The 18,170-nt window shown below is 38.6% G+C and overlaps 2 protein-coding genes across 3 annotated transcripts in view; one reads left to right on the forward strand and one right to left on the reverse strand.

Annotated features, from left to right (window-relative positions):
• The first annotated feature begins 6,261 nt into the window (after window positions 1-6,261).
• Window positions 6,262-18,170, forward strand: part of LOC138051920 (protein Wnt-4-like) — a 35,301-nt gene continuing 23,392 nt past the window's right edge. For both annotated transcript variants that reach the window (XM_068898234.1, XM_068898233.1), the window contains exons 1-2: window positions 6,262-6,389; window positions 16,930-17,051. The gene's annotated coding sequence lies outside the window, so the exon portion shown is untranslated. The remainder of the gene's footprint in view (window positions 6,390-16,929; window positions 17,052-18,170) is intronic.
• LOC138053615 (uncharacterized) lies at window positions 9,692-10,231 on the reverse strand. The gene has a single exon (XM_068900217.1). The coding sequence runs from the start codon at window positions 10,229-10,231 to the stop codon at window positions 9,692-9,694; it is 540 nt and encodes a 179-aa protein (XP_068756318.1).

The following is an 18,170-nucleotide window of genomic DNA, read 5'->3' on the forward strand; positions in this document are numbered from 1 at the left end:
GAATCTGAGAGCGAGGCAAGACTGCATGCAGACGTCTCGGAAGACAGACTTCCGCTAGAACAAAGACCCGCTCGTCTAAAAATAACTTTCGTGGACATAACATATCCCGGCCAACGCCCTGAGCCTCCCTCTCTGTCCCCTCATTTTCTCTTGTTACTAGGTAATTCCCCCCTCCCCAAAATTTAAGCTATGGAGCCCATAAGCATTGGGATTGATACTAAGTTTCGTTCAACTTTCTCCAGTCTGACCTTTTCTCTTCAGCGGCTATAAGAAATCTTGTTCATAGTTTTCTTCAAGGAATAACTAGAGGTGTTACTGTGGAAAATTAGAGGGAGAAAAAGTGGAAGATCTCTAACCTCGACATGGTGGTATCCGCTTTTAAGATCGGAGGAAAGGGCATTTTGTGAAATAATTCATACCTATTTTTCAATCCTCCTTTGTAACAAGTATTATTATTATGACACAAATCCAAGATTAACTTTTCCTTCCCTTTTGCTTGAATTGAAACCGATAATGGATTAACGACCAAAGAATGCTGTGCAACCTGAACAATCCGACCAGAATCAAGGAGCTACATAATGGCCTCATGCACGAATTCTTCGTGTTGGTGGGCGGACCCGTTATTTCTAAACACGGTACCTACAGGGGTACAGGCAAAAGGCAGCTTGTAGCCGTTTTCAATAGTCGATAAAATGAAGGGAGGGGAGCCGATAAATCTCAAGACAAAACCCTTCCTTTCCTCCTAACTTTCGCCAGCTGACCGTTTTCAAGTTCAAAATACTTGAAGCTGGCTGATCCATAAGAAGATTTGGATCGAAAAGGCCTGTTGTAGGAAATTCTCGGTTGGTAGTTGTAGACAGAGGAATAGCGGCCACTGGAATTTGGCCAATTTCCGGAACGGCACCCTAGCTCATTGCCCAGCTCTCCCGCAGCTGAAACAACAGCTTTGAAAGATGAGAGTGCCCTGCCGGCCTAAGCAACAAGGACAAATAAGGTCTGCAATACGGCAGCAAAAACGGGGAATCAATAGCAAAAGAGAAAACTGTCAAATGGAAAACCCAAAGCGTGAGCGAAAGGCGGACACGCAAGTAAAAGATATAAATACTAGAAAAGGACCAATCATGTAAAAGGATCATTCAATACCATACGTGAAAAGTGCGACAGAAATGCAAAAACTGAAGAATGCATAGTCCTGCATAGATTTCTAGAAATACCAATGGAAAATACATTTAATTTTGTCAGGGAGTTGAGATAATTGAGGTATCCAAAGCAAACGGTATCCCTTAAAAACTCGATTAAATAAAACAACTCACTGGGTGATTGACTTGGCGAATATTGGACTCGGTTGCTAAGGCATCTTTGTACTGCTAAATAATTTGTTGTCCTGGAGAGTGTATTTAACAAGAGATAACTAAAGACGTTGCCCTTTCATTGCGGATAATGCGCGAGTCTAAGGGCTTGTTACCTATCTCTTTTCCACATACCTCTTACTTACGTCTCCTTAGGACTTGAACGAACTTCAGTTGAGGCTGTCTGTGGTACTTTTTTTTGTTTTGGAAGGCATAAGTGAAATTAGAACACCTTAAGGATTTTTAGTCTTAATCGCAATTCACATGGCTATTTTAAACGGTTTCTTTTTAAACTCCAAGGAAGAAAAAAACAAAAGGGAAAATAATCAACGTCTATCTTTTCAGAAACCGTTAAATAATATCAGAGGGCTTCTAAAAAGAGTTTTCCTATTTTTTGAAATCTGAAAACAGTGTCTAAAATATAGTATTACGGTTTTCGAAACAGACCTCAAGTAGACATCTAGCTTTGCGTTTCCCTCTCCCACAAATTGGGGTTGGGAAACAACAGCTGGTTGAGAAACTTTCCCGTTTTTACTCTCACCTGTGGGAGGAAAACCGTGGGCAAACTGAACCCCACAAAAATATCTCCCTGCAAAACCAACTTTACAAAGAACCGCCCCAAGTGCTTCCGCGGGAAAACGTACAAGATGTTCGACGTTCTGGCTGCGTAAAAATGGGGGCAATGACAGAGAATCTCAAAAGTAGATATCTTTAACGGAATCAGTAGACCATCGACCCTGGCATTTAAAAATATATTAGAAAAGCTGATGTTTGCCGCAGCAGAGCTGCCACCACTCTTAAGACTATGAGATCCAATAGTAAATAAGTCTGGTACAATGTCTGGTACAACGCTACTAAAAATAATTATATTAACCAAATGAAACTTAATCATTTGGCCCCAAATTTATGACTGTGCATGGTTTGATTTATGAAAGCCGTATATAAATGCAGTTTAATCCATCCTAAACGGCCACCCTCCGGCGGGGAAATGGATAGTGGCTGCTTAAAGGGGCTAGGTCACGCAAATTTAGGCAATTTCAGCACTGATCGAATGGTCATAGAATTAACTAAAATATCAAAATAACTGTTCAAAACTATAGAAGAACTCTAACAAAACACAGGGAAGCCAAGAAAGGACATGGATGGACAAAACTGGAGAGAATTGAAATGGATTGAATTTGGGTAATTTATATCAGTCCATATCAAAATTTCATTTACAAAGCTGGAAAATCATTCTCAGTTGTTATGTGGCTGTGATTTTGCAAATGAAAGACTCTTGCTCTGCCAATTTGACGTTTAGAGCTCATTAATAACAAAATTAAATAAAATTACCTAAAATAGCGTGACCTAGTCCCTTTAATAAGGTGGCTCAAACAAGTTTCAACACTTTTGAGAGACCTTGTTATTAGAAGGATTGACACTACAACAGTTTATCACGTACGAGCGATGTTATGGTACCATGTGAAACACCAATTATTGCTGAACAAGATCCAGTTTTTCTGTGATGTAAAAAGTTACCATGGCAACCATAAAGCCTTGCAAAAACACCCTATATTTTGGCTTTACTTGCTCATATCTGAAAAACGAACTCCGCGACCCCAAATTTTTATTGCACAAAAGTGATCAGCAAGCCAAGGTAAAACTCTCTGCAAAGTTTAAAAAAATTCTGTAGAGCGGATTCAGAGCTACCTTAAATTTTCAATTATACAAGGTAGCTCTGAAACCGCTCCACATAATTTTTTTTAAACTTTGCATAAAGTTTCATTCTAGCATGCTGATTACATTTCAGAAATAAGAAATGGGGGTCACCGAGTTCACTTTTGAGATATGAGCTACTAAAGCCAAAATATGGGGTGCTTTTGCAGGGCTTTCTTGTTGCCACGGTAACTTTTTACGTCGCAAAAATGACCGAATCTTTTTTAGCAATAATTGGTCTTTGATATGGTACCATAACATTGATGTTTAATTCATAAAGTGTTGTAGTGTCAATCCTTCTAATAAGAACGTTTCTTTGAGGTGCTAAAACTGGTTTGAGCCACCTTAAAGGGGGCTGGCCGCTTAATAGAGGTAAAAACAATAGAAAATCCCTCATCGGGACTGGCAGGCTAATAGGGGTGGCCGTTTAATAGGTAGCCGCGTAATAGGAGTTCGACTGTAACAACGTACTGAAACAGAACATGCGGGCTTTCCAGAAGATGCCGGAAGATTCGTTCTCCACACCTAAACTGAACGATTTTTCCAGAATCAGGAAATAGTTGCAATATGTCAAAGTTTATCTTTTCGTCTAAACGGCGTACTTTTTATTTCGAGTAAAAACAAAAAAATGGTAGCAAAAGGCAATAGAAATGACGCAACGGAACGAGAAATAGAAGTGCCAGCTTGAGAGTTCTTCCTCAGTCATAACTCGCCTAGATTGGGTACTACCACCCGTGGTCCTTCAAACCTTCCCAAATAGGCAATTTAAAAAAATCCGCACAAAACAAGCAATATAAAAACAATTATAAACAACAACATTTGCTCCACCTAATTATACTCCCTCCTTTAAATTACAGCGTGCATATTAAGACAGTCAATGGACTGCGATAAAAGTGCATTTTCTTTTTAAGTGCAAGAAACACGGGGCCTTTGTTGGATCCAGAATCCTCCTTTTTGGTCACATATTAACCAATTAACCATTTTTCATAAAGGTTGAACACTGACACCGCTATCAGACCCTTTAAGACAAAATTTCCACCAACTAACCTACTAAGGGTAAATTTGGAGGCAATTAAAGCTTTCTAATTCATTCTCAGCTACGATGTTGAACAGGGGCAACATTGTCCCGTACAGCGAACTTTTGTGCAATCTATAGACTTGTCAGCCTGTAAATTCCTGACGGAACTAACATATCATATAACACAAAAACGTCTGACCTAAAATAGATTTATTAAACACCCATGTTGAAATCGACGGTAGGGTTTATCAGATATATCGGTAAGCAGTCACCTAAACATTACGAAGTAAAAGATGAATGAAGTGGGAACAGCTCGGTTAACGATGGCAATTTGACTTCTTTTAGAAGGTAATAAAGCCATAAATTTAGGAGACTTTTCAAATCCATAACTGACAATTGATTGTTTCTTCGAAAGGTATCCTGTGCTTTTCGCAAACTGCTTTTGTACCTTAAACATCATTTACCCAAACCCTGTTAAAAATGGGTTCAAAACGACCACTGACATTCTGTGACACTGGAGAATCGCAATGATCCTAGGTTGGGCTCTACGGGTTGCCCAGAAAAACTGATGTCCACTGGATACGCAACGCAAATAGATGGGCGAGCACCTAGCACGGCACTTTCAGTATTAAAAAAGGCAAAAACGTACATTAGTTTTACAAATACAGGGGAGACCTGCGTGTAACTTGGAGAGAGCTTGAATGTCTTCAAATAGAAACAGTCAAGCGACATAATCTGGTGTGAAACATGAGAAAGCGAGGGTGTATAACTAGACTACGAGTATCCCCTAATTCGCCGCTTAGTTTGTCGAACGTGATGTGCAAAAAACACCGGGGCGAGGAAAATGACCGCGCGAAATCTGAGCGCGAGGAGAGTGCCCAGATTTCGCGTGGCCATTTTCTTCACTCCGTTGTTTTTTGCGCCTCACGCTCGACGAACTAAACGGCGAAAGAGGGACTACTCGTAGTCTAGTGTATAACGGGCTATCCACATGTACACTATGCAGGCCCGTTTTTAACTGTATGTGAGGTAGGAAGACCATCCGAAGTCGTGGCTCTATAAATAGAAAGAGCAGAGGCACTTTAACCACAATCCATATTTAAGTATCGTTGGAACATACTCTTATGATAAAAAAATGATCGTGCAAGCGTTTTAAACTAAACACAGCAAAACGTTATGGCCCGGGGGGGGGGGGGGGGGAAGGGGGTGGGGAGGAAGTAACCTTGACTGGATGTTTCAAGGAATGCTACGCTGGTTTCACTCACCACTTTTTCCAAAAACAGATGCTATATTGTCTTATCAACTAAACCATCATTGCCTTTCTTGACAATTGATTGCAGCTATTGGTCTCCAGCATGGAAATGATTGCCTCTCACATCAGCTCCCACATGCGATTTGTTTATATGTTATGAAGACTGTTTTTGTATGTTTAAAAAATTCCACTTTTGTGCTTCAAGGATCGTTGGCTTATGCCCTTCGGTTATTAACTGAATTACAGGCGGAACATTTTTTGCCACAGATTTCAGTTTTGCCTACAAAGCAACCATCCAAGAATCAGGAAATGTCGTTAGAATGTAATTTTGCATTTAAGTTGTAATGACCTATGAACGGTATTCACGAAATCGTTACAATCAGTGCAATAGAGATAATGATTGCAAAAACATTCGTCACTTGCGGTTGCTTTGTGCGGTTAATGTGGGACTGATTAAGCAACTGAAGTACTTAACCTTCGCAAAAAACGTACCCCCTTCAGATTTCTTGTATGGCCTTTACCTTGTTCCATTTTTGCCAACTATTTTCACTAGCCCAACTACAAGGAGATTTTATTTGATACGGAGTTGCGCCGCCAAACGAGGACGCTGGAAACTGCATATTTTCAATAATAGGTGACTTGAATAGACAGCTAGTAGGTGGCAAATGTAATGTTGTTACTAGAGACAAATTTGAAATCTGATCAAAGAAGGAAAAAAAAAAGGAAGTTCAAAATTGGTGAACAGAAGGGAATTACATTTCTCAAATCGGCTGTAAATGGCTGTGACTGTTAATCTCATTATGGAGGCCAACTAGAATTTTAACACGTACAGAGTTACTATAATGGCTTGGGTTGGAAAACACCCTAGCATTAACTACAAAAACAGATGCTGTCTCGCACAAGTGGGACGAGACTCTTGATAGGATAAATAGCCACGAAGAATTGACCAGAACAGTTCATTTGACTCTCAAACGCAATCGATGTTTATGCCACGAAACATTAGCTTACTATACAGTGAAAATAGAATAGGACCACAAGATCAGGACATCGGAAGCCGGGTTATTCTAGTCTTAAGGTCAGTTTACGAGTTTACTTTTTCAGTTTGTGTTGGACTAACGAACAGGAAATATCGGGATGGCGCTTTTTATTTTTAGATATATTTTGGATATCGCGATAAAAATCAAAGGGTCCTTTTATTTTATATTAAGCCTGGCGGTGCTTAGTCAGCCCTAAACATCAAAGTTGTTCCCCTGCGAGGGATAAAACGGTAGATGTAATACAAAGTGTAGTGTTCTGTAAAATTCAAAATGGAATGTCATCCTCCTCCAATATTAGTAGGTATCAACTACTCAACTACACCATCCGTGTCTGAGAATTTCAGTGCTTGCTAGGTTTTTGTTTAAGCATTAGTTTAAAGGGTCCACTTAAGTCTCGTACACTAAACGGAGCAAAAACTAATTTTCTGAAAGGAGAAGAGGAGGGATCAGGTGCGGGAGTTAACTTAAAGGTTTTGTGGCAGCGAGTGTCATGCCACTGTTGAATTTTAATGATTCCACGGATGATTCCAAACGAGACGCCGCCTTTTTATACATGGTTTTGGTCTGCGAAGGAGAAAGAGAGAGGGAAGTAACTTACTCCTGAGCTAATTATTCTGGGGTATAGCTTTACACTTAAAACTGGTAAATGTAGTTCAAAGGCTCGGGCAACATGTTGCGAAGGAGAGTGTTTCTGAAATTTGCACTCGCCTTGCGGTGCCAAGAAAGATTAACTGCGTGCCAACTTGGAAATGATCATAATTTGAACTTCAATTCTTCCTCTGGGTTCTAACTGAAAAACTGACTCACAGCTTTCAGCTCCTTTATCGTTCAAGTGCTATGATCCAGGCATTTATTTATAACTCTCAGCTGCATTAGTTAGTGTAGGTCCCAATAGTTAAAATGAGGTAAAGCTGAAAATACATTAGCGTGTTATTAAACAAAAAAGGCGAAATTGGTTGCAAAACTTTGCTCACAAAAGCAAGGAAAAGATTGGAAAAGTAGCAACGGTAAGTGTAAAGCAAAGTAACACTTGATATAAAATTTGCGGTTATCAAAATCAAAGACTATTTTCAAGCGACCCAGAAATTGCAGCAATGGCAGCGCCCTATTTATATTGATTATTTTTGTTATCTCAACAAAATCAGGACCTAAAATAATAAAGACTTCTAGCTTAATCAGCAAAAGCCAAAAATAAAACAAAACAAAACAAAAACAAAAACAAGAATTTAATAAGGCACGGGATCGACAGAGTATGCCACTGGACTACTCCTTGAATATCGTTGGGGTTACCTATCTTGTTTCACATCTAGGAAATGACAGATACTTGTATTTTTCAATACGTTAGAATTAAAATTAATAAAGTAAAAATACCAAGTACATACATGATTGAAATGCCCAGTATCTAAGTATACCGCTAGATTTTCTAGTTGGACACTAGGAGTGTTTTGTTTAAATTGACTATGCAAACATCAGTAATAGACAGAATACATAAAGAGATGAGAGTAACAACATTACAATAAGGAAACACTAATTTGTGGAGGACGTATTACAGAGAGGACTCCAATTGAAGTGTAGTTAGCCATTTAGACCTTTGAATTTGTTTCCCTAATGGGTATTGTTTGATTCTTGCATAATGTTTTAAGTTAGTGTTTAGTTCAGTACAGTGGATAATTGTAATTAACAATTATTCCATGAGCGCGCGTTGGATATGAGATGGTAAATAGCCAACGGGGCGCGTAGTGCTGAGTTGGCTATAATCAGTCTCATATCCAACAAGCGCGAATGGAATAATTGTTTTATTAAATTCCTTTAAACTCCAAAAGTTTAGAAAGTACGAAATGCGAGCGAAAAAAGCGAGCAAATCCGAGCGAAATCGAAAAAAACTTGATGAGAAATGATGCGATGTCGTGTAACACCTTGTGGTCAGACAGACGCAGGCTTGTCACAAAAATATTTCTTACCTTTTCGCGTACTTCTAAACGTCGGAATTTAACCCAGCTGTCCAGAAAAACTTTTTTTTGCTTTCTTCAGAGAGAAATTTCACTTTCGGGCGAAAAAACTTTTAGCTTGGCAACACTTAGATCAATCATTTACCATATAAGGTCAAACTAAGGTATATGAGCTGATAACCGAGATTGAGTGAACCAATCAGAGCACGAGAATTGCATTATCCGAGGTTGAGAATTTAATAAATATTCATGACTATGTATAGTTAGAAAATTATACTATTGCGTTTGTTTCCATGGTAAATATTGCTAAACTTTTAAAAGAAAATTTAAATTAGTGAGATGTGTATCTAAGTGGGGGTAACTGTCGCCATAGATTGATTGCCATAGCTGAAGTAGTTTTTTTGCCAATATTTGTTGGACAACCTTCCTCAAAAAGGTGAGAGATGAGAGTAACAACAATACAGTAAAGAAACACTAATTTGTGTTGAACACCAGAGAAAAGAACAGCAACAACACCTATATTTCTGTGGCAAACAGCTACCTTTATCAGGGTAGATAACCGTTACAATCTCAAGCGTTCTTACGTAATAATAATACAAAAGTGAGGTAACAAATCATGCGCGCGCGAAATAACGAAACCATCTCTCAGAAAATCATAAAATAACATACAAAAAAAAATGGCTACCGAACTCGCCCCTTGCAACTGTTCTAGCTATAGAAAAATGCATTCTCATTGAGACCCCGCGGTCAGATGGTTCCTGAGTCTATAAGCCCACTGGCCTTCCTTTCCCGAAAGATCGTTAGCATTATTCACTTTGTCTATTACCTAAATACACATATCATCCAGCTCGCAATGTCCCTGCGAGCAGAAATGCCTGTAGGCCTCTGTCTTTCGATACAAGACGCGAGTGTCTTCTCATCCTACTTTTGTGGTTATTAAACCTAAGCATAAATGTGGTTGTTGTCGATCCTACATATTGTTTACTGCAGCTTTTACATGAAACGAGATAAACGACATTATTGCTATTAAAATCCAAATTGTAATGAATGTCGTACGTTTTTCCCGTAACCTTACTTGTAAATTTGTTTCCAAATTTCATAAAACTTTCGTCTCTACATATCTGGCATATCGACGACCCTCAACTACGGCTACCTTCAGCTTTAATCATCTTTTTATAAACTTAAGCCGGACCAGGTAGGCCTTCAGACTCTTTGGTTTCCTAAAAGCCAACATCAGAATCTCCCTAATCGCCTTTCCACATTTCTCAGACAATTGGCGTATAGGATGTTGATCTCTGAGAATTCCGCCAATGTTCGGCAGACTCCCGGATGGTACGTAACGATAAATGGCGTCCTAGTACTATTTCTCTTTGTCGATTCTGTAGTTGGAGTCAACAATTCTTATCAGTAGGCTTAACGAAGAGATCCGTGGTAAAGTTACCATTATCACTAATAATAGTAAGATCCAAGTAATTAACGCTCTTGTGTGGCCAGTCCCAAGTAAACTTGATAGTGTCATGAGCACCATTAAGATATGAAAAAACATTCTTCAGCTCCTTCTCACCTTCCGTCCAAATCATAAAGATATCGTCAATAAATCTAAGCCATGTGTGCGGTTTCTTATGATAACCACCAAGAAGACTGTTCTCTAATCTGTCCATAAATAAGTTAGTATAAGTTGACGCCATCCTTGTTCCTGTGGCAGTACCCAATTTCTGAAGAAAATGATGTCCGTTGAATTCAAAGTTATTGTTCTCTAACACAACCTGTGCTAATTCCATTAACCTTTCGGTGGGAATGTCTGGAATTATTCTTCTGTTCAAGGCTTCGCTAATAGCCTGAAGCCCTTCTTCGCGGGGTATGTGGGGATACTGCCCGACAACATCAATAGTAACGAGAATGGCTCCGTTTGGTGATCTTTCAATCTGCATTAACTTTTGAAGCAGATAATAGGATTTAATACTAGGGACCAACGGTTTAAAATGCGAGTCAACAAATTGCGAGATCCTTTCAGAAGGCTTGCAGCAACCAGAAAAGTGACATGTCAGCCTGGGCAACCCTTTTTATGAAGTTTTGTAAGAAAGTAAAATCTGCCAGCTTTCACATCACCAGTAGGAGAAAGATAATCTACTGCTTCGTCGTCAATAAAATCATCTTCCCCTAACTTCGCCACAGCAGCAGTGACTTTCAGGCCTCAAGGCTTGTAAGAATTTGCTCATCCACAGAAACACTCAATCAAAGAATAATGGAATGTTTACATTTTTTTGTCGCTTGTGGCTATAAGAGAGGGAAAGCACTGACCGAAATGCGGAAAGTCATCTCGATAACGCAGGAAAAGAGTCTGCGAGCCAAAGAAAGGGGAACCACCAAGTCGATTGACAATCCACTATGTGGAATATGTCCAAGACCTTGGAATTTTGGTCCCTGTAAAGGTAGAGGTCTTATTTATACGAATTCACAAGCAGCATTTTGGTTTGTTGAAAGGTCCGCAGTCACCAGTTGTGTTAGTTTTGTTTCCTCTTGTAGAGACTTTTCAGTCGCCTGTACGCAATCAATAGTGGTTCTCGAAAAAAAATGCGGCCTAATCTTTCTTTAGATTGGAGAAAGTGCCAGTTTCTATTAGCTATTCCAGCAATGAATGTAATATGTGGGTTGTATGTCGTTACCAGGGGTATGGGACTGGGTGATTTAGATTATGCAAGATCTGTAAATTGCAGTACGTAGGAAAGAGCGACACAGCTTTTAACCTACGACCCAACAATCGTAGAAACCATATTAAGAGAAGGGTTAGTAGCTGCGAGCTCACAGAACACTTTTTACACATTCCTAGAACTCACTACTCATTGAGCAAATTAAACAAAGCGACTTGATCATCGAACGCATAAGGGAAATATTCTTTTGAGAGACATAATGCCTTGCAACCGAATGTATTGAATAAAAGAATGGACTGGAGAGGAGAGACACAAGCAGCCTTTAAAAAGTATTGTGTACATGTTACAGCTATTGTACATGTTAGGTTAATGGTACATGTTAGGTTAATTTAAATCTAAGCCAGTATATATAAATAACTCTAATCGTCTGTAATAAAAGCAGAGCAAAGACCCCTGATGAAGGCAGAAGCCGAAACGCGTTGGATCTAAAATAGTGTTTCATTGTTGAAAGACTATCCTCTATCGAGCAAATTATATATACTCGTGTATATATACAGACATTGCGATCCTTTTGTTTTAAGCTTAAAGACCCGCAAGTCTAGTTTTTTTAAGAAAATGCTAACTGTTAAATATGTGGAATACGGGTGTGTGAGTATGGCATCAAACATTAGGAAGTACCCCGCCAAGACAGTCACCCGTGAACAATTTCCGCAAAGGTAAAAAAGGAACATTATTATGCTGATTAGGCGTGACAGAGCGTCCATTGCGGTACCCGAGCGCTAATTTCTTTGCTTTAATTAAGGGCGGATGTTTTAGGAAATTCATAAAACAAGACTTAGCGGGGTTTTCCCGAAAGATTAGTGCACGCGGAAACTGCCTGTTAGTGGCCGGTACCACTTCTAATGTCAAGTTGCGAAATTTCCATCGAGTTTGTAAACATTAATTCAGACCACAGCTGAATAGGGGCGTTCCGTTGTGACGACTTGATAGGTCAATTGACTTCTGTAGCCCACAACAAGTTTACCTTTAGGCCTTCATCGTCGTTTAAACAGTCAGCTATTTTTGCACGATTTTAAAATGACATCTCTCAGGAAAACGTTAGTTCTGGTTCAGAGTCGCTCTTTTCTTCCCCGAGAGCAGGAAATTATCATTCACGGCTTATGAATGTGAACAAACTTATCCTGTTTGTTTAAGTTCGCAAGTAATACAAACTAATAAAAGCTTTGTACGTGGAAACTCATGCCGTCACACACTCAGACTCACACAAACAAATGGTACGGCATCTCACTACTTTGCCAAAAGTTGTCCCATTTCATGGTGGTATTTGGCATGTCCCAAGCTGCTGTCAAACGTGGCATAATGACATTCCATTGAAATGGAAATTACCTCAATGGTTGCAATCACGGCCACGTTGCATTCGTGTATATTTTACTTTTATGTGTGGTTCTCATTTCAGTGAAGCTCTTTGAAATATCAATTATTATTCCAACTCAAAGCTCGCTTCGATTAGCCTTTGCTACTTCCGAGTTGTGTGAAAATTCTATCCTTCATACCTATTTATTCTAATCTTTCTTAAGTTTTCTGTTTGTTAACCAATGAATCGGTTGTCGGTTCAATCAATTGTTTTTGTTGTTCAGATGATCAAGCTTAAAAAAGAGCACAATGAAATTGTCATGATCATGAATTAATATAGAAAGAAATTTAATAAACAAATAAATAAACAAAGAAATTGCATGTACGGTGAAATGATTGAAACGCCAAAGGTGCTATGCCTCTCAAAGCTTGTTTCCTTTTCCTTTTTTTGCCGTGAAGGAGAAATACCTTAACGACAGAAAATACAGCCGTCTGCACGTGATGCAATTGAGTGAATATCTACGGTATACTGAAACAGTTCTTCCTCAGGATAAAGAATAACTACAATCGATTAATAAACGAGACTAAAGTTAATGGTATGATAAAATGCTCATCGAGGATAGTTGCAAGCTAGAAGGTTCGAAGGTGGCTTATTAGCAATTTGATAGGAATACGTTTGCGTGAAATGTGCTGTAACTCATTGTGCCACATTGCGCATGTGTGCGTGCCATTGCACAGAAGAATTGAGTAAGGTCTCCAGACAGTTTTTAAGGGACGCAAGGACTAGAGACAGATTTTTTCTGGAAATAAAATCGTAAATAGCCATAATTACAGGGCTATATAGTCAGCCCCCTATTATCCATCCGTCTGTCTGTCCGTCCGTCCGTCCGTCCGTCCATCATCCATCCATCCATCCATCCATCAATCCATCAGAATAATGTCCGCTGCCTGACACCACCTATATCTAGGTAAGAAAAAATAAAGGTTTCACCGCTAGGAATGAAAGAATGAGATGCATAAGAAATTTTCGAGCCTGTACGATGTGTTGGGCAGAGAGGGAGACGTCCAGTATGGCTATACAAGGCATGTTTTTTTATGGCTCGCAGGTGATGGATAGCAGACACGCTTTGTTACTTGAAACTACTTAACAATGGCGTTTCAATTCAGGCGCAAATTTTTAACTTGAAAAAAATGCACACTTCTGAGTAATTGAGGAACTTCAAAAAACATTAATTTCGGGCTTTTAACGACATTGTGGAAATTCGTAAGTATCGACTTACGTCCAATAATTTTTCTGGTCTAAACCCTACTTCAGTGATCAGACTTACTGCACCATAGATGAAAAAACAATCTTATCAAAAAACTCCAGTATGGGTCTATCAGCTTGTTTCAATGAAGATGTAAGGCCACCAAGATAAACATGCGTTAAGTTAATTTGTCACTAAATAGCAAAAACATCTATTTTAGTGAATGAGAAATCAATGTCGCTGAAGCCACTTTGTATCAAGATAACAAAGCGCCATAATGATACGAAATCGTTTTCTTTGAGCAAATTCAGCTTAGGTATTTTATTTAATATATATTTGGAAGAGAAACGAGAGAAGATGTTGTTTACTTATGAACCATGGCTGACAGAGAGGGAAAAACTCCTTAATCGATAAGAAGACAAATTAAGTACCCCGATGAATTCTAACGAACTAACACAATGGAGATAACATTTTGCAGGGGTTTATCATACAAGTCATCGCTTCCCTGAGCTTTGAGCCGAACTCGTTTACATTCATCATTGAAACTCGCAAACAATTTTTTTAACCGGCCGCGTTGGCCAGACAGTTGTTATTTCATATTATCCAAAATTACGGGTCACGACAACAACAAAACAAATGGAATCTCCATGTACCTCCCTACTAGTTCCCCAGTTGAGCTATCGAAGGTTCCCACGATCAGTAGCTTCCCAGACAAAGTACTTTTCATGCGACGCGATATCCAGATTCCAGTTACCTCGATGTTGACAACAAATATCATGGTGAAATATCGTTGCATAGCATTGTAAACATTTTCTATAATTTTGGCAATTTTGGCAATTTAGTCTGGGTATTTTGTTCGTAAGGACAGGGCTGTGGTAATTCCCCATATCAAACAAACCCAATTTCTTGATACAATTTTCGTATATTAACATATCTTTCTAAAGCGCTCAATTGTTTTTGCGTGCAGCCAGCGACCTCTGCCCTCTTGTTAAATTTGTTTACACCATTCTGAAGAAAATAAGGTTATTTAATTCCAGGTTAATACAGTAAAGAATGAACTAATTCATATACTTTATTAATTTCTGTCTTCCCCACAAAAAAAGAAGTGATTACGAACATCTGATGGGCATTTGATTTCGTTCTGAAAAAATGTGTTTTATTGAAAGAGACAAAGCACTTATGCCAAGTGGTGAGAAGAGAGGATATTAATTCTTGTAATTAGTAAACTGAATGATGCATTTAAGATAAAAAAGCCATTTTTGAGAATGTAGGAGGTGCGGTTGAATATTATAAGTAAGTACGTGTAAATACATTGAACAACTGTTTGTTAGAGGTCCTTGAAATAGTAAATAAAAACGCAATAATTTCAAGTTAAAGCGTATCTGAAAGTTGATGACAGAAAAAAGGAAAATGTCACCAGAAGAAGACGAAAATTTGTTTTTTTTAACATGTCAGTTTTTCTCTCGGAATGAGCAGGCAAATCTGTCATTGAGAATAATCTAAGTTAATTCCTTAAAAAAAGTACGTATGCAGAACTCATTAAGTCGTTATGTAAGGATAAGCTGATTACACTAAGAAATACCTGGGAGTGCAAAAAGTCAGGTTATTAAGGTTGAAGACCTCCCAAGAACTGGTTTTCTATTCGGCAATTCAGTTAAATTTAAGGCGAATACGTATATCGCGTGGTTGTTTATCAATAACAGATGTTTTACTGAACACGCATTTTGCGGTTGGAAAAAAAATAACTTGGCTGAAAAATTAGTCCTTACATGATCACGTATAATCCCGTACAACCAATTTTCCGCTCTAAATCGCTCAATTTCCTGCAAGAGCGTTCCGAACTGAGCCATCTTCTTTGAATTTGATGTTTTCGACCAATAATGTTTTAAAATGTTAACTAATCTTTTGGAAAACCTTTTCTTAATTGTTTATGCCCTGCAATTTAAAACAAACGTCCGCCTTGACCTCTGATAATTAAAAAAAATTCCTTACAGTTTTTTTGCAGGTTCTGAGAGGCGTTTCTTCCTTATCGTTCAGATCGCTACATAGCTGGCGGCTGACCTTTGAATACTCGTACACTGCATTGTCATTCTCCGCGCCATTGATGTTTTAATTACATTCCTTTATCACATATTTGGACGGAAAAAACCACCACTGAACGTTTTAGTTTCCTTGTATGAAGATGTTGAAAGTGTCCAAAACAATGATTTTGATAACAGTGTTATCTTTCCATGCAAAATAATGTTAACTGTAAGAATTGGATTTTACCGCTCTTAACCTAGTTCTAGTGTACGTAGAGTTGGATCCACCTTAAATTACCTCTGAAGTGTTTGTGTTTTAATATATTTATAAAGGGACGTTTGCATCATAGTGGCAATTTAAAAGTGAAATACAAGACAGTTGAAAAAAAAAAAAAAAAAAAGAATTAATAAACAAACAAACAAATTGATAATTCAACAAAACACTCGAAAATTTCAAAACCTATTGTGTAATGTCCTAACGGGAATTTTAGTACTCGGTTGTTTAGTTGGCTGACGTTAAAACTCTAAAGCCACAAGATATTATTGTATGCATTTCTTATTGACTTTTGTCCTTGTAGAACTATGCTGTTGCGATTTCCTTACGTGCCACATTCTCATGCACGTACTGTAGTGGTTTGTCAGCTTTGGATATTTGAAAAAAAACCTCCCGGCGGCTTTCTTTAAAAGACTTTTGTTCTTTGTTAATCGAACAGAGAGAAGCGGCAGCAGAAAGCGATATTGAGAGGTCGAACAGTCAAACAGATAGGGTTGGCAAGTAACTCAAAGTACTTCCTTCCGACTAATAAATATAATTGCGCGAGAGTTTATCGTTTTAACCAATGTGATAATGTGATCGTTTTGCTGTAATTCCCCCACAGAGGGACCGAAATCCCGGGACCGAAATGTCAGAAGAAGGGCAAAGCCTTGAACCTACGTTGCTCCTTGGTGTCCGCCAACCTACTGATTTCCTTCTCTCACTCAAAAACAAAATATTACGGATCGCATGTTTTACTTGTTTACTATTACTTGTTTTACGATTTTTTCCGTTTAGATACCTCATGCTATCAGAAATTCTTCTTTTATGGGTTTTATTCAGGAAGCGACGTGTTGCTAGCCATTATATTAAAAGCTATGAAAAAGTACAAGTGCACGTTGAAATTCATTTCTGGCCTTTCATCGGCCTGGTTTTATCCTGAACTCCGTTAGTTAAAAGTCCAGGCCTTTGACCGGACAAAGAAAGTACAAGTAGTGGAACCCTTTGGCTTTCAGTTCAAACGTATAGTGTTGATATCTCTGTGGAGAAAACAGGAAATCCTCTATCACATAATCCTTATCGCTATGTCGATTGCTGTCAAAGTTTCAGGTATCTTGGAATCTTTAAATGATCTGTCCATTTCAATCAGGACAACACTTGTATATGAAGAGCTTCAAGTGAACACCTCGTGGAGATCTTGTGTAAGCTCCAACAGCATTATTAAGGTAGGATTAAATGCGCTTTGTTATGTAGTAGTAGATATATCAATATTTGAACACAACAAACTAATACACGCTTATGTTATGATTTGTTTATGATAGTTGAAGTTTTAGAAAAAAGCCACTTAAACAGTTTTCGCTCACTCGGCTATTTCATGTAACCAACGTTTATGCTGCGGTAATCTTCTACCCGCTTTAAGTGCTTCTTCCCTTTAAGTATACCTGTTGATTAATTCTGTCTTTCGTGCACATGTATTGATAAAATGCGGCCATTTTAAGTAGAAAGGAAACAACCAACAACAAAAACAACAAAATCAACAATTGAATGGGAAATGAAAGTATAACTTGAAACAAAGCGAGAGAAAAACGAACATGGCCCCTCTTCTTTCTTTCCATAACTTTGCGGTTCCCAATTTAATTTGGGTGTGAAAGAATTTCAAGGGAACAAATATTAATTAATAAGGGTCAAAAGAGTAGACTGATTACCTAGTACGATAGTGGCTGGATTTCAGTTTAGTCATTTCTACTATACCTTCACGCTGATGAAATATGAGGCGCCAACACGCCATTAGCGAAATGCTCCCCACCCCCTCCTCGTGCAGCGCTCTCATTTTCACGCGTACGTCTTCGCTAGATTTAACGAACGTTTGTTCAACGAAGTCTTTCACAAGCGAAAACTATTTTGCTTAGTGCGCTTGCTGTGGAATGCTTGAAAAATACCCAGAAAATCACACCTCAAAACCTCCCGGTCCTTCAAGACTCTGTTAAGGCGCCACTAGACTGACTCTCGTGTTCCTTCAGGTCACTGTCCATGACCCAACGCCAAAGTAAAGAATAAAACATTTGAAAATGGAGTCGTTGACAGTGATAGAATCATGTTGAAAAATAGTTCTGAGGTTAAAATTGAAGCCTTTTTTTCTGGGGTTACAGCTTAAAACCTTTAAAGGCCTTCCTTCCTCTCCGAAAGTACTACCTTTTTTTAGAGAAAACAAGGATGTCGCCAGGGTTCCTCGCGGCACTAATATACTGAGATTAAGCCAGTGACGGATTGTATCGAATTGAGTTTACAGAACACCTTCAAGCATTCGCGAGTCTTCCTGTATCTTTTAACAGAAATGTTAATTT

The sequence above is a fragment of the Montipora capricornis genome, chromosome 6 (genome assembly GCF_036669925.1).
Source record: "Montipora capricornis isolate CH-2021 chromosome 6, ASM3666992v2, whole genome shotgun sequence".
Classification (NCBI taxonomy): Eukaryota; Metazoa; Cnidaria; class Anthozoa; order Scleractinia; family Acroporidae; genus Montipora; species Montipora capricornis.

Coding starts and splice junctions, on each gene's coding strand:
- LOC138053615 (XM_068900217.1), bottom strand. CDS start 10,231: ATGCAGATTGAAAGATCACCAAACGGAGCCATTCTCGTTACTATTGAT.